Source organism: Pecten maximus, chromosome 2, assembly GCF_902652985.1.
Source record: "Pecten maximus chromosome 2, xPecMax1.1, whole genome shotgun sequence".
NCBI classification, from domain to species: Eukaryota; Metazoa; Mollusca; class Bivalvia; order Pectinida; family Pectinidae; genus Pecten; species Pecten maximus.
Window position 1 is genome coordinate 45,080,602 of NC_047016.1, and position 20,397 is coordinate 45,100,998.

The 20,397-nt window shown below is 40.1% G+C and overlaps 1 protein-coding gene across 1 annotated transcript; it reads right to left on the bottom strand.

Annotated features, from left to right (window-relative positions):
- Positions 1–852: 852 nt before the first annotated feature.
- Positions 853–1,734, bottom strand: LOC117343376 (tigger transposable element-derived protein 6-like). Its single transcript, XM_033905721.1, has one exon. It carries the CDS (start codon positions 1,732–1,734, stop codon positions 853–855), a length of 882 nt encoding a protein of 293 aa, XP_033761612.1.
- Positions 1,735–20,397: the final 18,663 nt, after the last annotated feature.

The window sequence follows — 20,397 nt, forward strand, 5'->3', positions numbered from 1 at the left end:
ATTTTGGACATCTGATATTTCAATATGTGTATTCTGAGCCACCATTGATAAGTAAAATCGTGTAGACAAAACATGTACAACGACAATGTTAAACAATAAGGATTCGTCCTGATCGTTAAGACGCCGCACATCTTGTCACGCAATTCTTTACTTTTGGAAAAGTACCATCCACAATGATTATTTATCCTGCAACTGGCACCGAATACACCGACCAGATATAGTTTTGCTGTATTCGGCAGTGACGGAAAACAGCTGTATTTTGGGATCTTAGCACGTGCGTTAATTCGACTGACCTAAGTTCAAGTGAAACAACGTTTAAAAGGCGAACAACTTTGGATCATTGTTGATACCGTTTCACTTCAAAATGATTATTTTGATAACTCTTGCAGGATAGATAGAATACATGGTTAGTGTCTTAAAATATAAGCTGTATTTTTGGCTCGGGAATGAAAGCCAAAAGTGGCTCGCCAAGGCTCGCCACTTTTGTCTTTCTTTAACCTTGCAAAAAAAGCTTATACAGTAAACCCCCGTTATAATGCCACCTTTTGTTCTGGGAGATTTTGGCGTTATATCGAGTTTGGCGAAATAACGAATTTGATCCAATAATGAGATAGGCCCGACATGTTTTAAGAAGGCAGTGTTGGATCAACGTGTACCTTTTATATTGTAGAAATGATGTTAAAAATTCGCAAAATATATACAAAATATGTTTTTATTATCATACAATTTGACATTTTAAATATATGTAGAAATAGATTGATTTCATCAAACACATCAGTAAAATCAGTCAAAATTATTCACGGCTAGGAATCCGACGTCGACAATAACAACGATCATGTCACTGTAAATTTTTTACATGTTCAAAAAGTCGTACATTGTTTTCTGTTTTGCAGAACACTGTGGAATATTATTTATTTTGTTTTGGATAGATACACATTTGTCTATGTCACTTGATACAGTACTCGTTTGGTATTCTAAAAATTTGATTACAGTTTCTATAGCACGCTTTGCTTCCGTGAATGTTGGGGGCGGGGTCAATTGTGTTTCCTGTCGTTCGTCGTCTGAGTCACTGTCATTAGTTTCAGTTACCGATTTCACGATTTCATTTTCAGGAATGACCTCTGTTGGTTGTAAATGTTTGTCCATGTCCACAAATTGTCTTACTGTAAGATGTAATTCTGGATCTAAGCCCAGGTCATCTTGCACAGTGTTTAATAAATTCCCAAGTTCTACATCCGGGACCTCAAGTGATTGACGTTCACTTGCTTCATCGTTGCGCGTGACTAAACCGCTGTGATACCAACAATTAATGATTGTTAGAGGGGTCACGTAATCCCAGGCATTTTTTACAAATCTGATGGCAGTGTTTAATAGTAAAACTGGTGCTTCCTTTCTGTCTATGCAGTCGACAAGGTGTGTCAATTGTTGTTTCCGATAATGTTTTTTAAAACTCTGGATTATACCAGAGTCCAGGGGCTGTAGATGGCTGGTAGTCGTTGGGGGTAAAACGTGGATTTTCACATTAGAAAGTTTGGGAATAATGTGGCTTGGGGCATTATCCATTATCAACAGCACATTTCTACGTTGACGCTTCATAGATGTGTGGAAATTCACCAACCAATCGTGAAAGAGGGCCGATGTCATCCAGGCGTTTTTGTTGGATGTGTAGTTTACATACAAGTTCACATTAAAATTTTTAAAACACCGTGGGTTGTTCGATTTCCCGATCACCATCGGTTTTATTTTTTCACTTCCATCAGAGTTACAACATAGTGCCACAGTAATACGATCTTTTATTTTTTTAATGCCTTTCGTACAATCAGATGTCGTTAGTGATCTGTCTGGAAGTAATCGGTAAAATAGACCCGTTTCGTCAATATTAAACACATCCTTGGGTTCGTAATTTTTTATAACATCTGCAGCTTTTTTCCTGCCTTCATCAATGAGAGCAGTTGGGATACCGGCACTGGCGTTATAAAGGAGTTATACTGTATTTTAAGACACTGACCATTCTCTATGTCCTCACCAACTCGCGATATAACAACTGTTCCGATAAACAAAGACAGTATTGATCCGAATACCGTTTAGAAATATCTCCAAAATATAAGATAATTGAAATGTTAACAGATAATTGAGTTTGTGAATCTGGATACATATGCTTCAGAAAAGAGAAATTAATTATTTTACATACAGTATTTTAACTTGTGATGCTCTATGACAGATAAAACAGAGACAAACACGAGTTATATTTTGTGACCAGGACAAGAATTTCAAAATTAGAGTGTACCCGAAATGTTGTTTTGAGCCTGTCTTTCTGTAATGTTTGATACAAGCTATTTATGATGTCAAATTCACATAATGTTTGTACAAACTATATACGATGTCAGATTCACATAATGTTTTATGCAAACTATTCATGATGTCAAATTCACATAATGTTTGTACAAACTATATAGGATGTCAGATTCACATCATGTTTGTACAAACTATACAGGATGTCAAATTCACATAATGTTTGTACAAACTATACAGGATGTCAAATTCACATAATGTTTGTACAAACTATATACGATGTCAAATTCACATAATGTTTGTACAAACTATACAGGATGTCAGATTCACATAATGTTTGTACAAACTATACAGGATGTCAAATTCACATAATGTTTGTACAAACTATATACACTATGTCAGATTCACATAATGTTTGTACAAACTATATACACGATGTCATATTCACATAATATTTAAAAAAAACTATTCATGATGTCAGATTCACATATTATTTAGTTTCGTATCGTGTTGATATAACGTTGGATGAACATTACACATCGAAACCACATGATGATATTATTATTTTTATTGATAGATATTCGTAAATAATCAAGCCCTAATGATGTTTTGTATGAGTCATTTGGTTTACTGGTGATAGAAGGCCACTTGAATTGATTTTTACGACAATACATTTTTCAGACGGCCGTCGACCAGTGGACGGGAACACTTTGTACGACGTATTTAGCCAAGTATACGGAATGCAGTATATGAATGCTCGCCGTGTCCTGAACAACAAATACCGCCGTCATAACGCGAACGATGGCCTCACGTTGGCGGAGCGGATAAAAAATAGACGGTACGGCAGCCAGGTATGTTGGTATCTTGACGCTCGGATTTACTGATGTGTGAAAATCAACAGGATCCCGGGGGGAAAAGCCAGTAATTTTTAATACATTCTAACTGTTATTTTACTAAATATCATCAACTACCATTAGAGATGATTTAACCGTTATTTTATTAAATATCATCAACTACCATTAGAGATGATTTAACCGTTATTTTATTAAATATCATCAACTACCATTAGAGATGATTTTAACTGTTATTTTTCTAGATATCACCAACAGCCATTAGAGATAATTTTAACTGCTATTCTATTAGATTTCCCCAATTATCATTAAATATCATTCCAACTGATTTTTTAATAGATATCCCCAACTTCCATTAGAGAACATTTTAACTGTTATTTCACTAGATATCACTAACTACCATTAGAGATTATTCTCACTGATATTTTACTAGATATCACAACTACGATTCGAAATAATTTTAACTATTATTTTACTAAATACCACCAACTACCATTAGATATCATTTTAACTGGTATTTTACTAAATACCACCAACTACCATTAGATATCATTTTAACTGGTATTTTACTAAATACCACCAACTACCATAAGAGTTCATTCTAACTGTTATTTCACTAGATATCACCAGCTACGTTATAACATTAGAAAACACTCGATGAAGAGTAATTATACTTCCCGCAACGAAGTTAAGGGGAGGGGGTTATACTGGAATCAGCTTGTCTGTCTGTCTGTCCGTAGAAAAATTGTCCGGACAGCTCTAAACCGCTGGGCCAATATTAATGAAACTTCACACACATATAAAAGACCACACGTAGATGTGCATGCAATTTCCCCCCTTAAAAGGTATGGTTGCTATGAAAACCTGTCACAATAAACAGGTTTTCCGACTTTTGGCCAATTTTATTCACCTTTGGTCAAATGTTGTAAGTAAACAAAACATGTAATTTGAGACATAAGATGTTTCCCATAGTTATCACCCTGGCAACACAATCCAGGCCTCTGGTTGGTCAAAATTTAGATATTGTTTGATTTTTATTTATCAAATTTGGTATATAGGGCATTATGATATGCCAAATAGCACTATATATGTTTTGTTGCCATGACAATCATGCTGCTAAGGAAATGGTGGTCCCTGATTGGTCAAAATTTAGATATTGTGTGATTTTCATCAAATGTGGTGTACAATCATATAATGAAAGTATGATACATGTGTTGTTATACACAGGCAAAATGTCTTCATGTCAATTTGACCTGTAAAAGTATTGACCTGAAATTGACCTGAAATTGAGGTCAATTTCACATGAAGAAATTTTCAGGTCAATTTCAGATCAATTTCAGGTCAAATTCAGGTCAATTTCTTGACATGAATTGACTAATCTGCTCTTTTCAGGTCAATTTGCCTGTGTAACAGACATCATCAATTTCAGATGAAAGGTCGCTTTACTTTTCTCATTTCATTTGAAGAGTTTGACATTTACATATGCATGCAAAATTCATTATCAATTTGTAAAAATTCAAAATAGTGTGAGTACTTTAAAACTGTATTTTGCAAATAACAGAGAGAGAAGGGGGGGGGGGGGGGGTATTAGTCAGCCATTACTTTCAGACTGAGCTTATTACAATCGCAATTCTTTATATCAAATTTATAACCTGACTAAATTACTTGTTTTCTCTCCTTCTCTCTCTGCCTCTCTCTCCTTTTTCTGGATGAACTTTATCTAGATAGCCTATTGAACGTGTATCCTAATTTGATACAGCATGTCAGAATCCACGGCAGCATTGGTGTTGATGCAGCATAGGAAAGATAACTCGTGCTTCCTCTTCACACGTGTAGTGTAATGTTACAGGGGCAGTGTTCTCCTCAATATGTAAAGTGTTGACCAAACATGTCAGTATAGGACAGCCGAGTGACGTAGTGGGTTTTAAACTCCCCTTTGACCAGTCGACCAGAACCGAATGGACATGGAACAGTGATGGTCTGACAGTTAATGTCTACGGATATACTTTCTTCCTTCTACATAAAAACCCCCACGTTCACTCCTATCTGGGTCCAGATGATTGCGTTAGTTAAGCCCTAATAATGTAACCTGACTGACATAAAGGATGTAAAATAAGTTCAAATCACTAAACAAAGCATTAGAAATAGAAATGAATAAAATATAAACATGTGCCGATAGAAAAAAATACATTTAACAAAAATGTGACATCTTTTCTGTAATATCAGTAAATCAAAATTCATTCAAAAGGTTTTAAAAACAGAAAAAAAAACTACAGGAAAAATAAGTTGTAGTACTGTATGTTATGTAGGATCTACTGGTGTTGCTACCTTTGTAATAATACTAAAAAGATACTGAATTCTCCTGTTAGTTTTATTCAGTTTGAACAATAAAAGTTAATTAAATTACGTAGGCGCGCGTTTACTTTGACGTTGTTCATGGGAGTATGTTATAACCGTTAACTGAAGGAACTGTGAAATTAAATCACAGCGAACTTGTGTGACGTGGTTAAACATATACAGGGTTCATATCAATACTTACCTACAACCCGAGACCACATCTAGAATATAACAAGGCATTATCTCACTGATTCTAAAAATATTTTAAACCAATATACGTCATCTGCCAGCGTGGTCCCATATAGTCAGCATGAACAATGATTATATGTATACATGTCTCAAATATTGATTGATTTATTAGACACAAAGACTGATTCGATCGTCCGAATTCATGTCCTTACAGGTTTTTGTATGTTCGATGTTAATCTCGCTGCTTGATGAAATTTAGATATTGTATACAGCACACCTGAGCATTGACATGGTACAGCAATCAATTATAACTTTCCCGTTCGATATTCATGAATAAATTGATGCTGAAATATCATTTGTGTTAAAAAAAATTTTAGACATTTTTCATTCGATCAATTTTCCAAGGCGCCGCTACCTTTTTAAATGCATATCGATTAAATTAATCAGGTTATTACAACCTCACCCTCTAGTATAGTCACCACATCACCAACCTTACCCTCTAATATAGTCACCACATCACCAACCTCACTCACTAATATAGTCACCACATCACCAACCTCACCCTCTAGTATAGTCACCACATCACCATCCTCACCCTCTAGTATAGTCACCACATCACCAACCTCACCCTCTTGTATAGTCACCACATCACCAACCTCACCCTCTAGTATAGTCACCACATCACCAACCTCACCCTCTAGTATAGTCACCACATCACCAACCTCACCCACTAGTCACCACATCACCAACCTCACCCACTAGTCACCACATCACCAACCTCACCCTCTGGTATAGTCACCACATCACCAACCTCACCCTCTAGTATAGTCACCACATCACCAACCTCACCCACTAGTCTTCACATCACCAACCTCACTTACTAGTCACCCCATCACCAACCTCACCCACTAGTATAGTCACCACATCACCAACCTCACCCTCTAGTATAGTCACCACATCACCAACCTCACCCTCTAGTATAGTCACCACATCACCAACCTCACCCTCTAGTATAGTCACCACATCACCAACCTCACCCTCTAGTATAGTCACCACATCACCAACCTCACCCTCTAGTATAGTCACCACATCACCAACCTCACCCACTAGTCACCACATCACCAACCTCACCCTCTAGTATAGTCACCACATCACCAACCTCACCCTCTAGTATAGTCACCACATCACCAACCTCACCCTCTAGTATAGTCACCACATCACCAACCTCACCCACTAGTCACCACATCACCAACCTCACTCACTAGTATAGTCACCACATCACCAACCTCACCCTCTAGTATAGTCACCACATCACCAACCTCACCCACTAGTCACCACATCACCAACCTCACTCACTAGTATAGTCACCACATCACCAACCTCACCCTCTAGTCACCACATCACCAACCTCACTCACTAGTATAGTCACCACATCACCAACCTCACCCTCTAGTATAGTCACCACATCACCAACCTCACCCACTAGTCACCACATCACCAACCTCACCCTCTAGTATAGTCACCACATCACCAACCTCACCTCTAGTATAGTCACCACATCACCAACCTCACCCTCTAGTATAGTCACCACATCACCAACCTCACCCTCTAGTATAGTCACCACATCACCAACCTCACCCTCTAGTCACCACATCACCAACCTCACCCTCTAGTATAGTCACCACATCACCAACCTCACCCTCTAGTATAGTCACCACATCACCAACCTCACCCTCTAGTATAGTCACCACATCACCAACCTCACCCTCTAGTATAGTCACCACATCACCAACCTCACCCTCTAGTATAGTCACCACATCACCAACCTCACCCTCTAGTCACCACATCACCAACCTCACCCTCTAGTCACCACATCACCAACCTCACCCTCTAGTATAGTCACCACATCACCAACCTCACCCTCTAGTATAGTCACCACATCACCAACCTCACCCACTAGTATAGTCACCACATCACCAACCTCACCCACTAGTATAGTCACCACATCACCAACCTCACCCTCTAGTATAGTCACCACATCACCAACCTCACCCCTCTAGTCACCACATCACCAACCTCACCCTCTAGTATAGTCACCACATCACCAACCTCACCCTCTAGTATAGTCACCACATCACCAACCTCACCCTCTAGTATAGTCACCACATCACCAACCTCACCCTCTTAGTCACCACATCACCAACCTCACCCTCTAGTATAGTCACCACATCACCAACCTCACCCTCTAGTATAGTCACCACATCACCAACCTCACCCACTAGTATAGTCACCACATCACCAACCTCACCCTCTAGTATAGTCACCACATCACCAACCTCACCCTCTAGTCACCACATCACCAACCTCACCCTCTAGTATAGTCACCACATCACCAACCTCACCCTCTAGTATAGTCACCACATCACCAACCTCACCCTCTAGTATAGTCACCACATCACCAACCTCACCCACTAGTCACCACATCACCAACCTCACCCTCTAGTATAGTCACCACATCACCAACCTCACCCTCTAGTCACCACATCACCAACCTCACCCACTAGTCACCACATCACCAACCTCACCCAATAGTATAGTCACCACATCACCAACCTCACCCTCTAGTCACCACATCACCAACCTCACCCACTAGTCACCACATCACCAACCTCACCCTCTAGTATAGTCACCACATCACCAACCTCACCCTCTAGTCACCACATCACCAACCTCACCCTCTAGTATAGTCACCACATCACCAACCTCACCCTCTAGTATAGTCACCACATCACCAACCTCACCCTCTAGTCACCACATCACCAACCTCACCCTCTAGTATAGTCACCACATCACCAACCTCACCCTCTAGTATAGTCACCACATCACCAACCTCACCCACTAGTATAGTCACCACATCACCAACCTCACCCTCTAGTATAGTCACCACATCACCAACCTCACCCTCTAGTCACCACATCACCAACCTCACCCTCTAGTATAGTCACCACATCACCAACCTCACCCTCTAGTATAGTCACCACATCACCAACCTCACCCTCTAGTATAGTCACCACATCACCAACCTCACCCACTAGTCACCACATCACCAACCTCACCCTCTAGTATAGTCACCACATCACCAACCTCACCCTCTAGTCACCACATCACCAACCTCACCCTCTAGTCACCACATCACCAACCTCAACCTCTAGTATAGTCACCACATCACCAACCTCAACCTCTAGTATAGTCACCACATCACCAACCTCACCCTCAAGTATAGTCACCACATCACCAACCTCACCCTCTAGTCACCACATCACCAACCTCACCCTCTAGTCACCACATCACCAACCTCACCCACTAGTCACCACATCACCAACCTCACCCAATAGTATAGTCACCACATCACCAACCTCACCCTCTAGTCACCACATCACCAACCTCACCCACTAGTCACCACATCACCAACCTCACCCACTAGTCACCACATCACCAACCTCACCCTCTAGTATAGTCACCACATCACCAACCTCACCCTCTAGTATAGTCACCACATCACCAACCTCACCCACTAGTCACCACATCACCAACCTCACCCTCTAGTATAGTCACCACATCACCAACCTCACCCTCTAGTATAGTCACCACATCACCAACCTCACCCTCTAGTATAGTCACCACATCACCAACCTCACCCTCTAGTATAGTCACCACAACACCAACCTCACCCTCTAGTATAGTCACCACATCACCAACCTCACCCTCTAGTATAGTCACCACATCACCAACCTCACCCTCTAGTATAGTCACCACATCACCAACCTCACCCTCTAGTATAGTCACCACATCACCAACCTCACCCTCTAGTCACCACATCACCATCCTCACCCTCTAGTATAGTCACCACATCACCAACCTCAACCTCTAGTATAGTCACCACATCACCAACCTCACCCTCTAGTATAGTCACCACATCACCAACCTCACCCTCTAGTATAGTCACCACATCACCAATCTCACCCTCTAGTCACCACATCACCACCCTCACCCTCTAGTATAGTCACCACATCACCAACCTCACCCTCTAGTATAGTCACCACATCACCAACCTCACCCTCTAGTATAGTCACCACATCACCAACCTCACCCTCTAGTATAGTCACCACATCACCAACCTCACCCACTAGTCTCCACATCACCAACCTCACCCTCTAGTATAGTCATCACATCACCAACCTCACCCTCTAGTATAGTCACCACATCACCAACCTCACCCTCTAGTATAGTCACCACATCACCAACCTCGCCCTCTAGTATAGTCACCACATCACCAACCTCACCCTCTAGTATAGTCACCACATCACCAACCTCACCCTCTAGTATAGTCACCACATCACCAACCTCACCCACTAGTCACCACATCACCAACCTCACCCTCTAGTATAGTCACCACATCACCAACCTCACCCTCTAGTCACCACATCACCAACCTCACCCACTAGTCACCACATCACCAACCTCACCCTCTAGTATAGTCACCACATCACCAACCTCACCCTCTAGTATAGTCACCACATCACCAACCTCACCCTCTAGTCACCACATCACCAACCTCACCCTCTAGTATAGTCACCACATCACCAACCTCACCCTCTAGTATAGTCACCACTTCACCAACCTCACCCTCTAGTATAGTCACCACATCACCAACCTCACCCACTAATCTCCACATCACCAACCTCACCCTCTAGTATAGTCACCACATCACCAACCTCACCCTCTAGTATAGTCACCACATCACCAACCTCGCCCTCTAGTATAGTCACCACATCACCAACCTCACCCTCTAGTATAGTCACCACATCACCAACCTCACCCACTAGTCACCCCATCACCAACCTCACCCACTAGTCACCCCATCACCAACCTCACCCACTAGTCTCCACATCACCAACCTCACCCTCTAGTATAGTCACCACATCACCAACCTCACCCTCTAGTCACCACATCACCAACCTCACCCACTAGTCTCCACATCACCAACCTCACCCTCTAGTATAGTCACCACATCACCAACCTCACCCACTAGTCACCCCATCACCAACCTCACCCACTAGTCACCCCATCACCAACCTCACCCACTAGTCTCCACATCACCAACCTCGCCCTCTAGTATAGTCACCACATCACCAACCTCACCCTCTAGTATAGTCACCACATCACCAACCTCACCCTCTAGTATAGTCACCACATCACCAACCTCACCCTCTAGTATAGTCACCACATCACCAACCTCGCCCTCTAGTATAGTCACCACATCACCAACCTCACCCTCTAGTATAGTCACCACATCACCAACCTCGCCCTCTAGTATAGTCACCACATCACCAACCTCGCCCTCTAGTATAGTCACCACATCACCAACCTCACCCTCTAGTATAGTCACCACATCACCAACCTCACCCACTAGTCACCCCATCACCAACCTCACTCACTAGTATAGTCACCACATCACCAACCTCACCCTCTAGTCACCACATCACCAACCTCACCCTCTAGTATAGTCACCACATCACCAACCTCACCCTCTAGTATAGTCACCACATCACCAACCTCACCCACTAGTCTCCACATCACCAACCTCACCCTCTAGTATAGTCACCACATCACCAACCTCACCCTCTAGTATAGTCACCACATCACCAACCTCACCCTCTAGTATAGTCACCACATCACCAACCTCACCCTCTAGTATAGTCACCACATCACCAACCTCGCCCTCTAGTATAGTCACCACATCACCAACCTCACCCTCTAGTATAGTCACCACATCACCAACCTCACCCTCTAGTATAGTCACCACATCACCAACCTCACCCACTAGTCTCCACATCACCAACCTCACCCACTAGTCTCCACATCACCAACCTCACCCTCTAGTATAGTCACCACATCACCAACCTCACCCTCTAGTCACCACATCACCAACCTCACCCTCTAGTATAGTCACCACATCACCAACCTCACCCTCTAGTATAGTCACCACATCACCAACCTCACCCTCTAGTATAGTCACCACATCACCAACCTCACCCTCTAGTATAGTCACCACATCACCAACCTCACCCACTAGTCACCACATCACCAACCTCACCCTCTAGTATAGTCACCACATCACCAACCTCACCCTCTAGTCACCACATCACCAACCTCACCCACTAGTCACCACATCACCAACCTCACCCTCTAGTCTCCACATCACCAACCTCACCCTCTAGTATAGTCACCACATCACCAACCTCACCCACTAGTCACCACATCACCAACCTCACCCTCTAGTATAGTCACCACATCACCAACCTCACCCTCTAGTCACCACATCACCAACCTCACCCACTAGTCACCACATCACCAACCTCACCCTCTAGTCACCACATCACCAACCTCACCCTCTAGTATAGTCACCACATCACCAACCTCACCCTCTAGTCACCACATCACCACATCACCAACCTCACCCTCTAGTATAGTCACCACATCACCAACCTCACCCTCTAGTCACCACATCACCAACCTCACCCACTAGTCACCACATCACCAACCTCACCCACTAGTCACCACATCACCAACCTCACCCTCTAGTATAGTCACCACATCACCATCCTCACCCTCTAGTATAGTCACCACATCACCAACCTCACCCTCTAGTATAGTCACCACATCACCAACCTCACCTTCTAGTATAGTCACCACATCACCAACCTCACCCTCTAGTCACCACATCACCAACCTCACCCTCTAGTATAGTCACCACATCACCAACCTCACCCTCTAGTCACCACATCACCAACCTCACCCACTAGTCTCCACATCACCAACCTCACCCTCTAGTATGGTCACCACATCACCAACCTCACCCTCTAGTATAGTCACCACATCACCAACCTCACCCACTAGTCACCCCATCACCAACCTCACCCTCTAGTATAGTCACCACATCACCAACCTCACCCTCTAGTATAGTCACCACATCACCAACCTCACCCACTAGTATAGTCACCACATCACCAACCTCACCCACTAGTCTCCACATCACCAACCTCACCCTCTAGTATAGTCACCACATCACCAACCTCACCCTCTAGTCACCACATCACCAACCTCCCCCTCTAGTATAGTCACCACATCACCAACCTCACCCACTAGTCACCACATCACCAACCTCACCCTCTAGTATAGTCACCACATCACCAACCTCACCCACTAGTCTCCACATCACCAACCTCACTTACTAGTCACCCCATCACCAACCTCACCCACTAGTCACCACATCACCAACCTCACCCACTAGTCACCCCATCACCAACCTCACCCTCTAGTATAGTCACCACATCACCAACCTCGCCCTCTAGTATAGTCACCACATCACCAACCTCACCCTCTAGTCACCACATCACCAACCTCACCTTCTAGTATAGTCACCACATCACCAACCTCAACCTCTAGTATAGTCACCACATCACCAACCTCACCCTCTAGTATAGTCACCACATCACCAACCTCACCCACTAGTCACCACATCACCAACCTCACCCTCTAGTATAGTCACCACATCACCAACCTCACCCTCTAGTATAGTCACCATATCACCAACCTCACCCACTAGTATAGTCACCACATCACCAACCTCACCCTCTAGTATAGTCACCATATCACCAACCTCACCCTCTAGTATAGTCACCACATCACCAACCTCACCCACTAGTCACCACATCACCAACCTCACCCACTAGTATAGTCACCACATCACCAACCTCACCCTCTAGTATAGTCACCACATCACCAACCTCACCCTCTAGTATAGTCACCACATCACCAACCTCACCCACTAGTCACCACATTACCAACCTCACCAACTAGTCACCACATCACCAACCTCACCCTCTAGTATAGTCACCACATCACCAACCTCACCCACTAGTCACCACATCACCAACCTCACCAACTAGTCACCACATCACCAACCTCACCCTCTAGTATAGTCACCACATCACCAACCTCACCCTCTAGTATAGTCACCACATCACCAACCTCACCCTCTAGTATAGTCACCACATCACCAACCTCACCCACTAGTCACCACATCACCAACATCACCCTCTAGTATAGTCACCACATCACCAACCTCACCCTCTAGTATAGTCACCACATCACCAACCTCACGTTCTAGTATAGTCACCACATCACCAACCTCACCCTCTAGTATAGTCACCACATCACCAACCTCACCCTCTAGTCACCACATCACCAACCTCACCCTCTAGTATAGTCACCATATTACTAACCTCACCCACTAGTATAGTCACCACATCACCAACCTCACCCTCTAGTATAGTCACCACATCACCAACCTCGCCCTCTAGTATAGTCACCACATCACCAACCTCACCCTCTAGTATAGTCACCACATCACCAACCTCACCCTCTAGTATAGTCACCACATCACCAACCTCGCCCTCTAATATTGTCACCACATCACCAACCTCACACATCACCAACCTCACCCTCTAGTATAGTCACCACATCACCAACCTCGCCCTCTAATATTGTCACCACATCACCAACCTCACCCTCTAGTATAGTCACCACATCACCAACCTCACCCTCTAGTATAGTCACCACATCACCAACCTCACCCACTAGTATAGTCACCACATCACCAACCTCACCCTCTAGTATAGTCACCACATCACCAACCTCACTCACTAGTATAGTCACCACATCACCAACCTCACACATCACTAACCTTACCCCGGTCATTATCACTGCCAAGCCACAATAGATACATGTTACTTTATTGATGATTTATAACAGATCAATTGATTTTACGTCTTTAACAGCCTAGGTAGTATACATAAGTACATTGAGATCAACCCAACAATGTCACACACCAGCCGACCTTGCTCAATTACATATCGCCATTGAAGCGAATCGGCTACATTTACCATATATCCATGACGATGCCATAAATTTTTCAACAGAAAATTGTCCCACATGGGGTTTGATAGAATATTGTTTGGGGTCGGCAATATTACCAGGTGTTTCACTCACAATAGATATTCTATTGAACAACTAAGCTTTAATGTTTTCATAAAATTGCATTTCCATTACGTAAGTGAACTAGGATGGAAAGGACTCGCTTCCCAGCATATTATTAACGACATTTCACAGAGGATTATTCATTTGACTAGGGAACCAAGATGGCGGTAATTATCATTGCACGCTTTTTATTTGTTCCTTGGTTTTCGAATTTACACAGGGACATTTTAACTAGTTCAATATTCTTAATTCGACTAGGTTTTAGATATATGTATTAATTAATGTTTAAAATCTTAATGTTAGTAAGATATTTCATGAAAAAATATATCCTAAACACAAGAGACATACCAAAAGAAGAAACATAAATGTGTTATTGATTGATATCAGTAAAGATTGGATGACATGATGTATGTTACGGAATAATAAAGATGAACTATCTCCAATATTGTTGTTACGTTGACATAAACAAATAAGTAAAATTAGTAAAAACGGAGTGTGATGATATTTCAAGAGAAAGACATATCATAAGATTCTTCTATTTCATATAGTTTACATATTCTTCTCGTATGGTCCTGTATTTGCCAGTTTATACATGATTTAGGAGTTTGCATGAAAATCACCTTTTTTCACACGAATTAAGAATTCGCATCCATTGTGGGAGATGAAAATATCTCCAGCATTTCTGAGTGTTTGTTTATTTATCACTGTGACGTCATGAAATGATGACATCATAGTTGAAACACTACAGAAACTGAAACAGTTGAATTGGTTTTGGTTGTATTTGTTTTACGTCCTGTAAACTGTTAAGGTCATTTAAGGACGGCCTTCCGTACGTGCGATATGAAACAGTTCAAACTGAGTATAAACAACTAATTTGATAAATATACAGAAACACAATATAGAGATACAGTTTTAAGTAACATTCCAAAATATCACCAATCGATTACTAACAATGAGAGTTCTCCTTTTAGCAGTAGGCCTAGCATGTAACCGATAATTACGAAATCTATTCCAAGTTTAACACTTTTACTGGAAAACAATTCTGTTAATTTATAGATATTTGGACGACAAAAGTAATTGCAGGACAAAGAAGTACAAACTGTCATTTTGTCACAAACTGCATTGTCTTTGACTTCTAAGAACGTCCTAGATTCAGTATCAATACTGCGGTCTTGCATGCGGTCAATAACTTTTTTTTTTGAATTTATAATCAATTGGCTTAGTTAAATAGAACAGGGTACAAGAGGTATCAACAATATATTTGAACAAATAAAATTCTATATATGTACATCAAACGCTCTGCGTAATTCCTGAATAAATACATCGTGTACACGTTGTACATATATTTGCAAACAATGGTTTTCATTTATAACATATCGGCTGGTCCAAATATAACCAAACTCCAAACACATCGTTCATGCTTACTATGAAAAACCCAATTACTCTCATGGCTAGATTTTTTCTTATTCAAAGCATCATAACATGATTTTGAAAATTAGTCTTTAAAAGTTTCAGCCAATATTCCATTATGACTGTTTTAAGTGACATATACAATGAATATCCATCAGTTTCGAAGAAACCCATGGAAGAGTTTAGCGTTTTCTTAACATTCAGTAAGTCTTTGAGAAAAATAAGAAGATTTTTTTTCTTCAAATTTTCGGTGATAAATAAGTCCCCAGAATTTGCATACATAATTCACGACAGATATAGTTTTTATAGATAACCCGACGTAAATACCTACACGGTGTCGTTCTCTATGTAAGATAGTAGAGGGGACAGGTTATTGGGCTATACCACAATACTGTAGAGATAATATTGTTTTATACATAGTCTTTGTGTAGATAGCATATCCAGAAAATCTTACAGGGAGTGTTGTATTATTATTAATCATAATACCAACGGATGATATATGGATATGTGTGTTTTCTGTTTACTTTTTACAAGTCCTGTATTGTGCAAATACTGATCCGGTTTAACATACATAACCCCAACTTTTTTTTTCGTGTTTTAATATTAATTCTAAAGTCACTCGAACAGCTGTCAATCATGGTACACACGATGTAAATCCTCAGTAAATAATACATCTACTTCCTTATTTGGTTACTACAGTGTCATAAACAATATCAATTATAAATTAATATCAATCATAAAAAAGTAATATTGATGTTTTCTAGTAGCGTTGATATAGCAATATAATCACGTGACTAGACCATATCATTTTTCTCGTTGTTGTTTTGTTGAATAAAATTGTTTCTCAACGGGAATCAATACCATGTTGAAAGTGGCATATCACTTTAAAATCAGGCGATACACGTGATGTATATTACTTACCAGACACATAGACAATTGTGTACGATTTTTATTATTATCACGCTGGTTTTAATGGTCTACTAGCTAGTCTATAAATATATAATTTTTAATGATTTTTTAAGATGATTTCAACACCTGTATCATCTCCATAACTACTGGAAATCTAAATAAGACATGAAAACTTCGGAAACCTGGTATAACGAGGATGTCAATGTCACAAATCAATATTTACAGGATGGGAAGCCTGTTAAAATTCTATTTGGATAACGAATCGTTATTGGGTCAGTATCATCCAATGATTTCAACCGCGGGATCAATGAACACGCCAGGCAGAATTAATCCAGTTTGACTGTACCCAGTGGTATATGGTTACAGAATATTAAGCGACCTAGCATGGCTCCCTTCGCCGCCAGAATTAGCCATGCATATTAACTACAACAGTGGCGACATGATGTTGATTGCAATATTAACAAACGGACTTTATATATATTTACAGTAAATTTTTGCAGAAAACCAGTTAATATCAATAGTATGTATCGTAATGTCTTGTTGAGTATCTTATCGTGAGATTAACAACTGTATAATGTTCATAAACGGCAAGAAAGGATATGACAGATTTCTAAGGGCAGTATTTCCGTTTTCAGAGCGGAAGTGATGATTCCTATGGCAATGGCGACCCTAGTTACAGTGAGAGGAACGATAGCTCGTTTTCTAGTGTAGATATAGCGGACTATGCTGACATTGATGATAGCAAGAGAACTCCAACACCAGAACCTACAGCTCCACAGCGACAAACAGTCAACAACCACAAGGTGAGTCTAGAGAAATCATAATTGATCTACAGTAAAGAAATTTTAAGATCAACTTGTCAAGGAATCGCTGCCTACAGTTGAGTCTAAATGAATTGTTTTCTGAAAAAAAACCAAAAAAAAAAAAAAAAAAAAATAAAAAAAATAAAAAAAAAAAAAAAAACACGCCACCCAGTCAGGCTCTTTCAAACATACTGTCAAATTGTGAAGAAAAATCCACTCAAAATAAAATCACGTCATAAAAAGGAATCCATTAAAATGTAACATCAAGTTATGTTCAACAATATATACAATGTATTGCATAATGTAAAACATCAGAATCATAACAAAATGTATATGTCACTAAAGAGAGATCAAAACAAATATGGAAAGATTCCATCATCCTATACAAGCAACACAGGTGTCCCGGAAGAGTAAGCGTGCCACATGCGGCATACGGATAACTGACTTCATTTCAAAAGAAATGTTAAAGTAGAACTACTGATGCATGTCCAAATAAGGATTCAGATTCAGATTCTTTTCTTTCTTTGTGTTTTTCAAAACATCAGAGAGAATACATTACTGAAAAATACAATGTAATATAGTATGATACAATACACAATTACAAAAGTACATGTATAAGGACATAGCCTATAAGATTTGATCTATCAGCCAATCAGAGTCGATATTATTGTTTCTGGTGTGCATGAAAATTCGACCACGTGATGTAATATTCTTAATAATTTCTCGGTGTAATTTTCGATGGGAATAACTTGTCGATGAAGCGATTTACTAGAATTATAAATAACACAATATATAAACAGTGTATATCATATCCCTCGCAAATCTCTGTTTTATCAGGGCAAATCGTCTTCTTGGAGCTTGTAATTGTTAGGTTTAACTTAAAGACTGAAATCTTGTTTTATCAAAGAAACATTCAATTAAAGTAACAAAAACACCAATACTAGCTCAGGTAAGTATGGAAACAGAGTTGTAAAGTGTGTATATTGCATTGCATAGAAACAAATGGATAAAAAGACAGACATATTTAATCTTTAGTCTTAAATATGTTGTACATTTTGTATACATGTGTATATACTAATAGATTCATACTGTATTATATATATTTAGTATATACTGATGTTATTACACTGTATAATATATTTAGTATATACTGATGTTATTACACTGTATAATATATTTAGTATATACTGATGTTATTACATTGTATGATATATTTAGAATATACTTTTGATATTACACTGTATAATATATTCACAGTATACCAATGTTATTACACTGTATGATATATTTAGTATATACTGGTGTTATTACCCTGTATGATATATTTAGTATATACTGATGTTATTACCCTGTATGATATATTTAGTATATACTGATGTTATTACACTGTATAGTATATACTGATGTTATTACACTGTATAGTATATACTGATGTTATTACACTGTATAGTATATACTGATGTTATTACACTGTATAGTATATACTGATGTTATTACACTGTATAGTATATACTGATGTTATTACCCTGTATAGTATATACTGATGTTATTACACTGTATAGTATATACTGATGTTATTACACTGTATAGTATATACTGATGTTATTACACTGTATTATATATGTTGGCATTTGATGTTGACCTAAGTATGTTACAATGTTTGTCCATTGTATACTTCTAATTTATGTTACACATGGGTACTCGTTATATTAATACATATCCACCTAATTATAAGTATGAATTTTCAGGACAATACAATGTAGGCACATAACACATTAACAAAGAATATTGATGTCCTTAGTTTGATGGTACACAGAGTACAGATCGATAAGGGTTGTCTGTCGCCCACAGCGTCAAGCTGCTTAGCTACTCCGACATGTCTTCTGTTCTAAGTGGATGTATGTACATCACACCATTCCTCATATTTAAAACATCCCCATTCATCCCTTGTATACCTATATATATCTATGTATACCTATATATATCTATGTTGACGTGGGACAGAAAGCGTTGGTCTGTATCACAAATATAATTCGATTTTAATGCCTAGCATTTCATCTTTCGTATTTTCAAATACTTTGCAATCATTATGAACACTAAATAAGAGATCATGTAAGCTATGATAACAGAAAAAAATAAGATAAATAATTAAAAAGAAAAACAAAACAGAACATTCTTTCTAATAATACCTTTTTCCTAAAAATGCTCCCTAGATTTATTATTTAATTGTATAGATAGTACTACAGCAGAAACATCTTGAGCTGTAGTTTGTGTAATAGTTCTCTTATTTAATCATAACTAACAAATTAAGCCATACAAGTTTCTCCGAAATCTTCATTTTCTTGTTTTCTGTGGTGTGTCACATAGAGCAAGATATATTTTTTCCCTCCAAGCAACAATGCGACAGTACGCCATGCGAAGAGCGACACTGCGACAAAAGTATCTTGCAAATACGACAGGGCGACAAAATCTGTATGTCGTGCTGTTGCGTATTTTTGTCGCAT